The sequence below is a fragment of the Scyliorhinus torazame genome, chromosome 3 (genome assembly GCF_047496885.1).
Source record: "Scyliorhinus torazame isolate Kashiwa2021f chromosome 3, sScyTor2.1, whole genome shotgun sequence".
Lineage (NCBI taxonomy): Eukaryota > Metazoa > Chordata > Chondrichthyes > Carcharhiniformes > Scyliorhinidae > Scyliorhinus > Scyliorhinus torazame.
In genome coordinates, this window is record NC_092709.1 from 64,710,401 (window position 1) to 64,723,658 (window position 13,258).

Below are 13,258 nucleotides of genomic sequence, written 5' to 3' on the forward strand. Positions count from 1 at the left end.
GTGACAATAAAGATTATCTTATTGTTTGGATTGGTCTTTAGATGAAAAATCCCCCCAAAAAATTGGTGTTATCGCTTTTACTATTTACTCATTTCGAAGGAAGATCCATTTGAATAAAAGTTGCAGGGTGCTAAAAAATCTACTTACCTAACAAAGCCAACAATCCCATTATAGTGAGCACTGGTTTGCGAACCATTTGCACATGTGGAGGATTTGTATTATTCATCTGAAACCTTGCAGTCAGAGTTCTCTGCGTAAAGTAATTTGGGTAGTAGTTCAGGAAGCCATTATCATTGCTCAGCAATTTAAAGTTTATCTTATTCTGTGGATTCGAAATAAGCAGATTCTGATGCTGTGCTATTACCTAGCAGAAAACAAGAGAGAAAACATCAAATTAATTTTAGTAACGAGATGCTATTTTAACTGTAGCAGCAATTATTAATTAGGAATGGAAAATAGTGTTAACTGAGTAAGGGATTCCTTAGAAAGCAAATCTAGAGACCCTTTTGCGTGTTTTTTCTTTTCCATACTTTTGTCATGCCATTTCTTTTAGATGGTATGGTGCAGGTAACTGCCTTTTTAAACTTAATTCACAATTTGTACACCTACTCGGATTGTGCTTTAACAGATAGTTTGTGCCACTGTCATGTACCCCGTGACTTAAAAAAGAAAGTGCCACATCTAGACAGAAGTGTATTTCAGACTATTAATAAAAATGAGGATTCCAAAAGTAATTTGAAAATAAGTTTGAATTTGTTGCTATGCTTACTTAGTCCATAGAATCCTTACAGTGCAGAAGTAGGCCACTCAGTCCATCAGGTCTACACCGACCCTCTTAAAGAACCTACCTTGGCCCACTCCCCTACCCCATCCCTGTCACCCCACCCAACCTGCACATCATTGGACACTAAGGGGCAATTTCACATGGCCAGTCCACCTAACGTGCACATCTTTGGACTGTGGAGGAAACCGGCACCTCTGGACAAAACCCACTCAGAGACGGGGAGAAATTGCAAACTCCACACAGTCAATTACAGTCATAGGCAGTCCTTAAAGTTTCTAAAATCAGGAGTGTTTCCCTTCCTCTAAAACATCGATGGGTTGAATTTCATATTTGCAAATTGGGAAGCTCATCCCCCATGCATGTGTAAAATCTGGCATGTTGACATCAGGTTGCGGATAATGCAGAAGTTGGTGGGCGCCACAATCAGCAGCTCACCGGCATTCTTTAAAAGCTAATTAATAAGCTATTAAACAAGACAACATATTTGAATTTTATATTGCCGGTGCCATTTTTCAGTGAGCAATGTGAAAAACCTTTGGAGGGAGCCATATTAGGTATGAGAATGTGTTGCAAGAGGAGATATAAAAGCTTAAGCCGGAACTATGGCTGCATTCTGCAGAAAACTCGGATGCTGAAGGTGGGAGAGTTTCACAGTTGTGTAACTTTAATTTATTACATCGTATATACTCGAGTAATAGTCAATCTTGTATAAATGTCGACCCCAACCTTCGGCCAAAAATGTTTTCGTTTTTCTTATCTTGGATGGGATTTGTTTATTGTCAGGTGTACCGAGGTACAGTGAAAAGTATTTTTCTGCGAGCAGCTCAAACAGATCATTTAGTACATGAAAATAAAAGAAAATAAAAAGAAAATTCATAATAGGGCAACACAAGGTACACAATCATAAGTCGGCATATGGGCACGGTGGCACAGTGGTTAGTGTTATGTTCCGTGTTATGGCAGTGGTGAAGATCAACACAGAACATCTAGTTCCTTGACTAGTAAGATAATTTATTAACAAGATTAACAATTGGGAAAGATAACTAACGAACCTTAATACAAACGTTAATTAATAAGAGAATTCAGTGAGTTCTCCTGGAGCTACTTCTAGTGCGACTGTCCTCCAGTACGACTCACTACCGACTGCGGAATCTCTCAAGTCACATGGTGGATCTCTATCGCCACCTGCTGGTGGGAGGTTGTACCGGTAACTTGATAAAACTATATACATTGATGTGCACATGCATATCATCACAGTTAGCACTGCTGCCTCACAGCGCAAAGGTTCAATTCCGGCCTTGAGTGATTGTCTTTATGGAGTTTGTACTTTCTCCTCGTGTCAGTATGGGTTTTGTCCAGGTGCTCCGGTTTCCTCCCACGTTCAGGGTATTCTTTCCAAGGGTCAATGCAGACTCGATGGATTGAATGGCCTCCTTCTGTACTGTAGAGATTCTATATATAAGTCAACCCCCAACTTTTCACCCAAAGTACTTAATTTCTCATATGTCTTATGCCAGTTTTTAGTTTTAGGAGTGGGTGTGGGCCACAATTTAATGAGTATTTTTCATAATTGGTCTTTTCTCAATAAAACAGTCAGGAATGGAGAACCTGGGACAGCAGTTCCCTGCTGAAGTCAGAAACATGACAACTGTTGAGACAGAGTCATTATTGGCACTTGCGAACAGATTTCAACGCCTTGAAAATATTACTCATGTATAATTGACCCTTAACTTTTTCCCTAAAACTTTGATCTCTAAACCACGACTTTTATGGGAGTATGTTATGATCTGGCAGATGTTAATTCCCACGCAAACAAAATCCCAAAGGGAAGCTTAAAGCATTTGTTTTTAAATAAATTTAAAGTACCCAATTCTTTTTTCCAATTAAGGGGCAATCCACCTACCCTGCACATCTTTGGGTTGTGGGGGTGAATGTGTGAACTGCACGGGGAGAATATGCAAACTGCACACAGACAGTGACCCAGGGCCGGGATCGAACCCAGGTCCTCAGCGCCCTGAGGCACACAAACAGTGACCCAGGGCCAGGATCGAACCCAGGTCCTCAGCGCCCTGAGGAAGCAGTGCTAACCACTGCGCCAACATGCCACCTTATCCCAAAGGGAAACTTGGCATACTTAACATAACTCTATTTCTTTTGTATTTTGACCATGGGAAGAGAAGTTTACTGAATTCAGAAGCCACAAATTCCTGTACCACTTTTGGGATTTTAAACATTAAATTAAAACATTTATTAACAAAAGATAAGAAAACTTAAGCACGCAAGATTACATTTACACAGTTCAAATTAGTTTTACAGAACATTTCCCCAAAAGGACTTCCTACTTGATTGGACTCACAAGTGCACACCCCTTTAGGCAACAATCTGTCATATTTAGCTATACAAATCCAGTAATATTACCACAAGGCAAACCTGCTGCTGCAGTAGGAAAGGTATATTACAGAACTTCAAACTCGCACTTCCACTCTGCTATGGAAATTCAAGAAACTTCAAAACCCCAGACTGCCTTATTGTAACCTCACAACATTTCGGCTTTACTATCTGGCTGATCTCACTTTGCGACTTCCCAGCACAGAGCAGCGTCCCAGGAGGTCTTATATAGCCTCCCCCAGACATAGCTCCCAATCTTTCCATAAGTAATCTTGTTCCTTTTTCATCTTAATTTCATTCTTTGAAACTCAACCTTTCCTAGAATATAAAAACTTTTGATTTTCTCCCTATTGCTTCCTGTTTTGGGTCAAATAAAATTTAATAACCTTGCCTTATTTGTTTATGACCATTTCCAAGTATATTCTACTTTGAAATTTCATAGAATTTCATAGAATTTACAGTGCAGAAGGAGGCCATTCGGCCCATCGAGTCTGCACCGGCTCTTTGAAAGAGCAACCTACCCAAGCCCACACCTCCACCCTATCCCCATAACCCAGTAACCCCACCCAACACGAAGGGCAATTTTGGACAGTAAGGGCAATTTAGCATGGCCAATCCACCTAACCTGCACATCTTTGGACTGTGGGAGGAAACCGGAGTATCTGGAGGAAACCTACGCACACACGGGGAGAACGTGCAGACTCCGCACAGACAGTGACCCAAGCCGGGAATCGAGCCTGGGACCCTGGAGCTGTGAAGCAATTGTGCTAACCGCCATGCTACCGTGCTGCCCACGCTGATGTTAATAATCCCACAACGTGCTGCAGTTTAATATTCTGATCTGTGTCAAATGAATTTATGTTTTTTCAGACACATAGCTGGGACAGTAATTTCTCCAGGATAAGAGGAAATTAATTGGTGTCCTGTTCCCAACTGCTCCATTTTAGGGTCTTTTCTCCTCTTTATTCCAGTTCTCATGACTCAACACAACAAACCTTCATGATCTGCTACTACAAACTCAACTTGGCCATTTTTACTTGGCATTTCCCATTTAGACTTCTATGACATTCTCAACCATGTAGAAAAATCATCTTCAGGTGAATTAAATTAGGCACATAAGCCACACACATGCACCTGCTTCACAGAACACAGTCGACCCTAAAGATATTAAAAGTTACAAAATTAATTTTGACATTATATATGGTAGCTTTGAGCCTGTCTTAGGACATTTTCTGAGGGAAGGGGGTATACAGGAATTGCTACAATCATGTTTGTGTGCTCCATAATTCAACCTTTAGATCGCTGACCCCCCCCACACACACACCAGGGCAGCACATTGGCGCAGGTGGCTGCCTCACGGGGTCGAGGACCCAGGTTCGATCCTGGCCCCGGGACTATCTGTGTGGGTCTCACCCCCACAACCCCCCAAAAAGATGTGCAGGTTAGGTGGATTGGCCACGTTAAATTGCCCCTTAATTGGGAAAAATATTGCTGACCCCATGGGAATGATACATTCTCCTCTTCCAGGGCAGCACAGTAGCACAAGTGGAAAATACTGTGGCTTCACAGTGCCAGAGTCCCAGGTTCGATTCCCCGCTGGGTCACTGTCTGTGCAGAGTCTGCACATTCTCCTCGTGTCTGCGTGGGGTTTCCCGGGTGCTCCGGTTTCCTCCCACAGTCCAAAGATGTGCAGGTTAGGTGGATTGGCCATGCTTAATTGCCCTTAGTGTCCAAAAAGGTCAGGAGGGGTTACTGGATTACGGGGATAGGGTGGAAGTGAGGGCTTAAGTGGGTCGGTACAGACTCAATGGGCCGAATGGCCTCCTTCTGCACTGTATGTTCTATGTTCTATGAATGTATACATGTGGCAATAAAAGCTTCATCTGGACAGCCAGAGCATTTGCCATTACAAAACATTATCACTCCATCAAAGTGCAGATTGTGTGTAACCATAAGCAAAGGATAATGCATGTATACACAAGGTAACCAGACAGCAGTTATGACTCATTCACACTTAAGTACGCCCAGGTACCCCCATTGGCCCAGAACCTTTGGATGGCGGCACAGTGGCACAGCGGGTAGCACTGTTGCTTCACAGCTCCAGGGTCCCAGATTCGATTCCCGGCTTGGGTCACTGTCTGTACAGAGCCAGCACATTCTCTCCATGTCTCCGTGGGTTTCCTCCGGGTGCTCCGTTTCCTCCCACAAGTCCCGAAAGACGTACTGACAGGTAATTTGGACATTCTGAATTCACCCTCTGTGTACCCCAACAGGCAACGGAATGTGATGACTAGGGGTTTTTCACAGTAACTTCATTGGAGTGTAAATTTAAGCTACTTGTGAGAATAAAGATTATTATTGTTATGGCTGGTTTTTCCCATCTCTCCATGGAAATTCGCTTTGGAAGCCCAATTTATGGTGCTGCCTCGCCAGCTTTGAGATACCTTGGCTGACTTCCCACCAAGTGACCATTAATTGACTGCAAGATGACTTTAAAAGCAGGGGGTGGGAGTCAGCAAATTGCACATTTCCCGATCAGATCCGCAACCACTGCGAGAATCGTAAAATTCACCACTGTAAGTAATAGATTATGGCAACCTTCTGACTATACAAGTGGCATCCCACACAAATGGTGCACTTCTGTACACAAAAGCACGGTAGCACAGTGGTTAGCACCGTTGCTTCACAGTGTCAGGGTCCCAGGTTCGATTCCCGGCTTGGGTCACTGTCTGTGCGAAGTCTGCACGTTCCCCCCATGTCTGCGTGGATTTCGTCCGGGTGCTCCAGTTTCCTCCCACAAGTCCCGAAAGACGTGTTTGTTTGGTGATTTGGACATTCTGAATTCTCCCTCTGTGTAGCCAAACAGGCGCCGGAGTGTGGTGACTAGGGGATATTCACAGTAACTTAATTGCAGTGTTAATGTAAGCCTACTTGTGACAATAATAAATATTATTATTAGTAAATGAACAATTGCAAAGAATATGAAACACATTTCCCAATAGGAAATTGGAAAAAATTGCATACCAACTGTTAAAAGTTATTGGAATTTTCATAAATAATCAGAATTTAGATGATCACATTATCACAACTTTTAAGAAGCATTTAGATGAGCAGTTGAAATGCCTTAGCATACAAGGCTACGGGCCAAGTGCTGGAAAATGGGATTAGAATAGTTAGGTTCTTTTTGATGGCCGGTGTGGATGCGATGGGCCAAAAGGCCTATTTCCATGCTGTAAAACTATGACATTAAATTATTTATTCTCTCCACAACAAATAAACCAGTTGCAATAAACATTACAAATGGATCAAATTATCGCTGAATATAGGTTTAGACTTAGAACGTACAGTGGTCTTCACAATAATGACCTAATTGTAAATTATTAATTTGGAATCGTGCTCCATTTTATCAGAGATAACAGTCAATTTGGGCTTCAGAAAAAAAAAAAAAATTTTCAGTAAAAGTTTATTTTGGCCAAAGAGTGAAAACAGATGTTAAATGGGTACTGTTCTAATAAGATATGACTTGATGCAAGTCTGGATTCAGCACACATTTTTGGTCCTAACTGCTGATTATCTTAATTTGAACTTGCCTGGAGATGCTAATTTAGCACTCAAGTGCTGATTAGGTGCAATTTTTGTGGAACTGTATGTGTGGGCTCCTCACACACACTTCCTCTGAAGGTGTGGGATGCTCTGGCTGACATAATGAACATGTATCAGGGACCGAGAGAAATAGAACACATGTTCTTGGACGAAATACTCAAGGTTCTGTTGGAGGAGATCCAAAAGGGGAATATCCTATATCGACAGGGGGAGGAACCACATTTCACCTTCCATACCCTGCTGTCCCTTTGCTCTGCCTGGCCTCATGTCCAACTCTTCTTGCAGACCAAGAGAGGACACCTGGCAAAGTGCTGATGATCAAATGATATTCATGGCACACAAATTACAGGCAATGACCATCTTCAACAAAGAGAATTATCATCATCTCCCCCTGACATTATAATAATTTTTATTATTGTCACAAGTAGGCTTACATTAACACTGCAATCAAGTTACTGTGAAAATCATTCAAAGGCATTATTGTCACCCACCATTAACATCTTTTTATTTTTTATTTTTTTTAAATATAAATTTAGATTACCCAATTATTTTTTCCAATTAAGGGGGCGATTTAGCGTGGCCAATGCACCTACTCTACACATTTTTGGGTTGTGGGGGCGAAACCCACGCAGACACAGGGAGAATGTGCAAACTCCACACGGACAGTGACCCAGAATCGAACCTGGGACCTCAGCGCCGTGAGGCAGCTGTGCTAACCACTAGGCCACCGTGCTGCCCTCCCACCATTAACATCTGGAGGTTACCCTTCACTAGACACTTAACAGGAGCAGCCACATAAGTACTGTGGTTTCAAGTTGCAAGTCAGGGGCTGGGAATTCTGTTACGTGCAACTCACCTCCTGACTCACTCCCCAAGGTCTGTCCACCATCTACAAAGCAAAGTCAGGAGTGTAATGGAATACTCTCCACTTGCCTGGGGAGGTGCTGCTCTAACAACATTCAAACATTATCCAGTACAAAGCAGACAATGTGATCGACACCCATCTATCACCTGAAATATTAATTCCCTCCACCACCAGCACACAGTGGCATCAGTGTGTTCCACCTACGAGATGCAATGTAATTACTCGCCAAGTCTCCTTCGACAACACCTTCCAAATCTGTAGCCTCTACCACCAAGGATTAGAGCATCAGATGCATGAATACACCATCATTTAGAAATTCCCCTCCAAGTCATTCACCGCCCAGATTTGGAACTATAGTGGCATTTCTTCATCACCGCTGGACTAAATTTATGGAGCTCCCTCCCTAACAGCACTGAGTATATTCTCAAAAGCAATTTGAAATGGACAATACACCCTTGCCACACACATCTTTAAGGTTGAATAATTTTTTTTAAAGCCCTCCCTTCCTGTTGAAGTAGAGCAGTAAGATATAGTAGCATGTGCAAACTCCACATGGAAAATGACCCCAGGGCCGGGATCGAACCCGGGCCCTCGGCGCCGTGGGCCAGCAGTGCTAACCACTGCGCCACCGACCAGCACCGCTATTCAATGTTAATTGGTTCACTTAATGACGGTTCAAGGGTTTCTCACTGCAAATGAAGGCTCACCAGCTGATCTGCAGGCACCGCACTCGCCAGCTCCCCGCTAACAAGGTCAAGCAACACTTAAGCTGCACTTGCTCAGCCAACCCCAGGCAACTCATAACAATTGCTCTGGGTAGACCAGCCCCAAGATTTGGGGACGCTGACCTGGGGCGGCTGCTAGACCCAGTGAAGGCCAGGATGGATGTCCTGTTCCCCAAAGGGTCCAAAAGGGTTAGCCATGGGGCAGCCTGTGCTGCCTGGGATGAGGTGGCAGCGGCAGTGAGCTCTTGGAGTATGACCAGGAGGACTAGCCTCCAGTGCAGGAAGCAGGTCACTGACCTACACCGGGCAGCATGAGTGAGCCAGATGCTACGGGTTCAGGAGCTGTCACCGACAATGCGTGGCATTGAGGTCATCACTGCAAGGATGATGACCACAGTGGAGGGCCTGGAGGACGATGTTGGCACCATTAGTGAAGGTGTCCAGGGCATTGTGCAGTTGGTGACGGCCATGGCCGAGGGTCTCGACAGAATGTTCACCTCGCTAGGGGTGTCACTCAGTACCAGGCTGACCTTGATGAGGTTCTGCGGGACATGTCCCGCTCTCAGATGGGAATGGCCGAAGCGCTGCGTAGCTTGTCCCAGTCGCAGGTGAGAATTGCCAAGGCACTACAGAGCATGTCCCAGTCACTGAGGAGCATTGCCGAGTGCGTCAACGCGATGGTGCGGACCATGGGGAACCGCCAGGGCTGGTAGAGCCAGATGGTGTAGGGGCAGCCGGGCTCAAACCAACTGCTCCTCCATCCCAAAGTGAACCCCAGGGCCCTATGGGTACCGAGCACAAGGAGGGGGCGTTGAGTGCCAACCCGGGTCCATCCCATGGAGTGGTGACGGCGGCCACCAGCTCCCCCGAGTTCCACCCTTCTGATGAGGTCGCATCTCACAGCCAGCATATGGGACAGGACGGCACGGCTGTGCATGTGCCTCTGACAAGTGAGCCAGGGCCCTCTGGCCTCAGAGCCCCCAGAGGACACCCACCAGGGGTATCAAAGATCACGGGAAGAGGTTAGCAGCTGGTTGCCTCCACCCCAGATGTGCATCCTGGGGACACACCTAGGCAGAGCTAGGAGGGCAAAGCAGATCAAGGATCACTGAGGGCATCCGGGAGGGAAGGTAGAGATTGAGGGGGCTGGGGATTGGGGGAGGGGGCAGCACCATCGGGGGTGTGGGGAATTGATGTAACACAATAAGCACCTTTCTGAAAAAACAGTACGATGTCTCTGTCACCTTCTTCCGCAATGCGGGCTGACCTCTGAACCCTTGGCCCATCTCTCCAGGCATCTACCCCTTCTCGTGGCACCCACCCACCCTCCGGCCATGGTCATGTCCCCGGAGCTGTGTCCCATCCCCTGGGTGTTCAGATGTTGGCTGTTGCATGCGTGGTGTTGCCTGCCGCAGTGTTCAGGCACAGTGTCCCAGCATCAAGATGTAATTGGGATGTTCGGCAATGACTCTCACATGGCCCACGGGAATCCACTTGGGTTGTGTGAAGTGCTTACTTAACCACGATTGCCAATTCCCTATTAGCAACATTCTTCAGCCACGCAGCCACGGCAGTTGATGGGAGTTATGGGTGGTCGGTGGGGCAGACGTACGGGGACAAGTGTTGCCCCAGGAACGGGTATACACGATCCAGGGGTCGGCATGGTGGTGGCGCGAGTAGTTGCCCCCGCCTCCCCTTCAGCGCACCCGCCCAGCCTCCCGTGGTGGCCCACCCCTGCCGAGTGTTCTTCACCCCTGCCGAGGGCCTCCACCCCCTGAGCACTAGGGTGGCACCCCCAGCACCCCCGGGCTCTTTGCCTGCGAGCAAAAATGGTTACTCACCTCCTCGGCTTTCCACTGAAGCCCTTCTGCCAGGTTCACATTTTACAAAAAGAGTACTAATCCGCGCCAGCGTGACCACTTGCTGGGGAAGCCGATGAATGATGGGAGGCCGTTTGATATGAGGTGCTTCCGTTAATTGTATGGGAATGGGGCTTAAGTGGTGATAATTGGTTGCTTGCCATGCTACGGCAAGATGCCAATTTCGCCTACAGGATCAGGCCAGTTGCATCGCAAACTGTTTGGTGCCTGGCGCGATTCTCGTTATTGGCCTCTCCCAATATTCACTGGCATTGTTTTGTTTGAGCGAGAGCGCAGCGAGGCAGGTGAATCATGCCCCAAGTCTCTTTAATGTGTACTGGCAAGCATTATAAGTATCAATCAGCCCCTTTTTAAAAATAAATTTAGAGTACCCAATACTTTTTTTTCCCCAATTAAGGGGCAATTTAGTGCGGCCAGTCCACCAATCTGCACATCTTTGGGTTGTGAGGGTGAGACCCATGCAGATATGGGGAGAATGTGCAAACTCCACACGGATAGTGGCCAAGGACTGGGATCGAACCTGGGTCCTCGGTGCCATGAGTCAGCAGTGCTAAACACTGCGCCACCGTGTCGCCCATCAATCAGCACCTTAACAAGCCTTCAGATGGCCGTTTCTAACGCAGCTTGAATTCCTTTTCAACTTTATGGGTTATGCTAAGCAGGTTAAATTGGTGTTTAGCTCAGGCCTCCCTCTTGACTCCTTTAGCACTTGCCTACCCTGCTGAAAATCACCCGCTCTGTCAACAGATGTTTTGGTTAATCCCCGAAAACGTGAGTGGAGTTGTGTCAAGTGATTAATTTGTGCCGATTCATTGCAATGCAGGAACCACAATTGGATGCATGCATCATGAGGTGTCCAAGCTTATCCAAAATTATACCGCTCAGATCTTAACTTGCACCGAGCCCCCATCACCCCTCAGCTTGGTGACCTACATTGGCTCCTAATCCAGAAATTCCTGGATTAAAACTACTCCTCCTTGCTTTTAAATTCATCCATGGCCTTTCGCCATCCTATCTTTTAACCACCTCCACGTTGAGGTGTTGTCAGAAAACTGGAACAATTGCAAGTTGGTGAAAGTGGAGGATAGGACCAGCAATTAAGTGGGAGAAAGGAGAGACTGGGAAAAATTGTGGGTTAGTACAGGTTGGGGGTTTGGACTGGAAATCAGAAGAAGGGGTACTGTGAGAATTGCCAGGGTTGGTATGGGGCAGTTGGGTGGGTGGGGGTGTTGGTGAAGGGGTGGTGGGACAAGGGAAGGGGATCTGGGAAACATGACGGAGTTGGTAGGTAATTCGACTGGACATGGGGAGAAATTTGGGACCGGGATTCCTGGTTCATAGAGTTGGCAAGGTAGTGGGGGCTGGTTGGGGAGGGGTGCTGGACTGAAATTGCAGGGGCTGGGGAGGTGGGGGACTAAATAAAATGCAATATAGGGGAGGTGGGGGTGACTGCCCAACATTGTCAGAAGATTTGCTTGAAGATTTGGGGGAGCATTCCTGCTCTTCTTGGTGCCCATTGGGTGCTGTAAAAAATATTTACCTGCCGGATCTGGCTGTCCCCAAAACCCTTCAGCCGCCAGGTTTCCCAAGAGCCATGCAGGAGGTATTAAATTCCAACAGTTGCCACAAATATCATGAACAGAGCCTCATCCCTCAAGGTTCCGCCTCTCCCAAGAGGGTGATTCAGACTCCTCAAAACCCAATGCAATTAAAATAGAAGTTGATGTTTTCCCAGCAGGTTGAGATCAATTTCATAACTTTTCATAACTTTTCCAATTTAACCTTAACCTGCTGCTGGATCCTGTCAGGATAACATAAAAATAATAATAACATAACATAAAAAATGACAAATTTCTGAATGTAATTGTTCAGAATAGAATGGAATATTGGTTGGATAAAAGGCCAAATTTCTCTATCTTGAACATAATGGAAGAAGACTGAACTGAAGAAGAACTGAACTATTTTGCTAGCATAGAAGACTAAAATTTTATACAAGTTACCAACAATTGTGAGATGGTAAATGGAATAGAATGGGTTGTAAGAGGCTGTTGTCTGATTCACTTGATGTACATGAGGTCATGGGAGCATAGCTAATCCCTCAAACCCACTATCCACAACTTCCACCTCATAAGTGGTAGGAAGAGATGCGGTAAGGTATTCCTGAGGTAGATCCCACATTGAGCAGACAATTTTTACTTAAGGATGGTTCCCTTTTAGCAATTCTGGTGGGAAAACATGTGTCATTTGAGGCCAAGACTATCGTAGTGGACAATGGAGGGAGATACGTGATGCTGAGTGGTAGGTTGCAAGGGGTGGTGTTGGTAAATGTATACGCCCCGAACTGGGATGATGCTGGATTTATGAAGCGCAAGTTGGGGTGCATCCCGGACCTGGAGGTAGGAGGACTGATAATGGGAGGGGAATTCAACACAGTGCTGGACCCAGCACTAGACCGCTCCAGATCAAGGACGGGAAAGAGGCCGGCGGCGGCCAGGGTGCTCAGGGGGTTTATGGACCAGATGGGGGGAGTGGACCCATGGAGGTTCGCAAGGGAATTTTCTTTCTTCTCCCACGTGCACAAGGCATACTCCCAGATAGACTTCTTTGTGCTGGGCAGGGCGCTCATCCCGAGGGTGGAGGGGACGGAGTATTCGGCCATAGCCGTTTCCCGAGGGTGGAGGGGACGGAGTATTCGGCCATAGTCGTTTCGGACCATGCCCCGCACTGGGTGGAAGTGGGGCTGGGAGAGGAGAGGGACCAACGCCCGCTGTGGCGGATGGATGTGGGACTGTTGGCAGATGAGGTGGTGTGTGGTAAGGTAAGGGGGTGTATTGAAAGGTACTTGGAGGCCAACGACAACGGAGAGGTGCGAGTGGGGGTGGTATGGGAGGCGTTGAAGACGGTGATCAGGAGAGAGCTAATCTCCATCAGGGCTCATAGGGAGAAGACAGAGGGCATGGAAAGGGAGAGGTTAGTGGGGGAGATTTTGCGAGTGGACAGGAGATACGCAGAA

General features: G+C 46.5%; 1 protein-coding gene across 2 annotated transcripts in view; it reads right to left on the bottom strand.

Annotated features, from left to right (window-relative positions):
• Window positions 1–13,258, bottom strand: part of idua (alpha-L-iduronidase) — a 354,201-nt gene that overhangs the window by 61,995 nt on the left and 278,948 nt on the right. For both annotated transcript variants that reach the window (XM_072495758.1, XM_072495759.1), the window contains exon 8: window positions 148–364. In XM_072495758.1, the coding sequence (XP_072351859.1) occupies window positions 148–364 (217 nt within the window). The remainder of the gene's footprint in view (window positions 1–147; window positions 365–13,258) is intronic.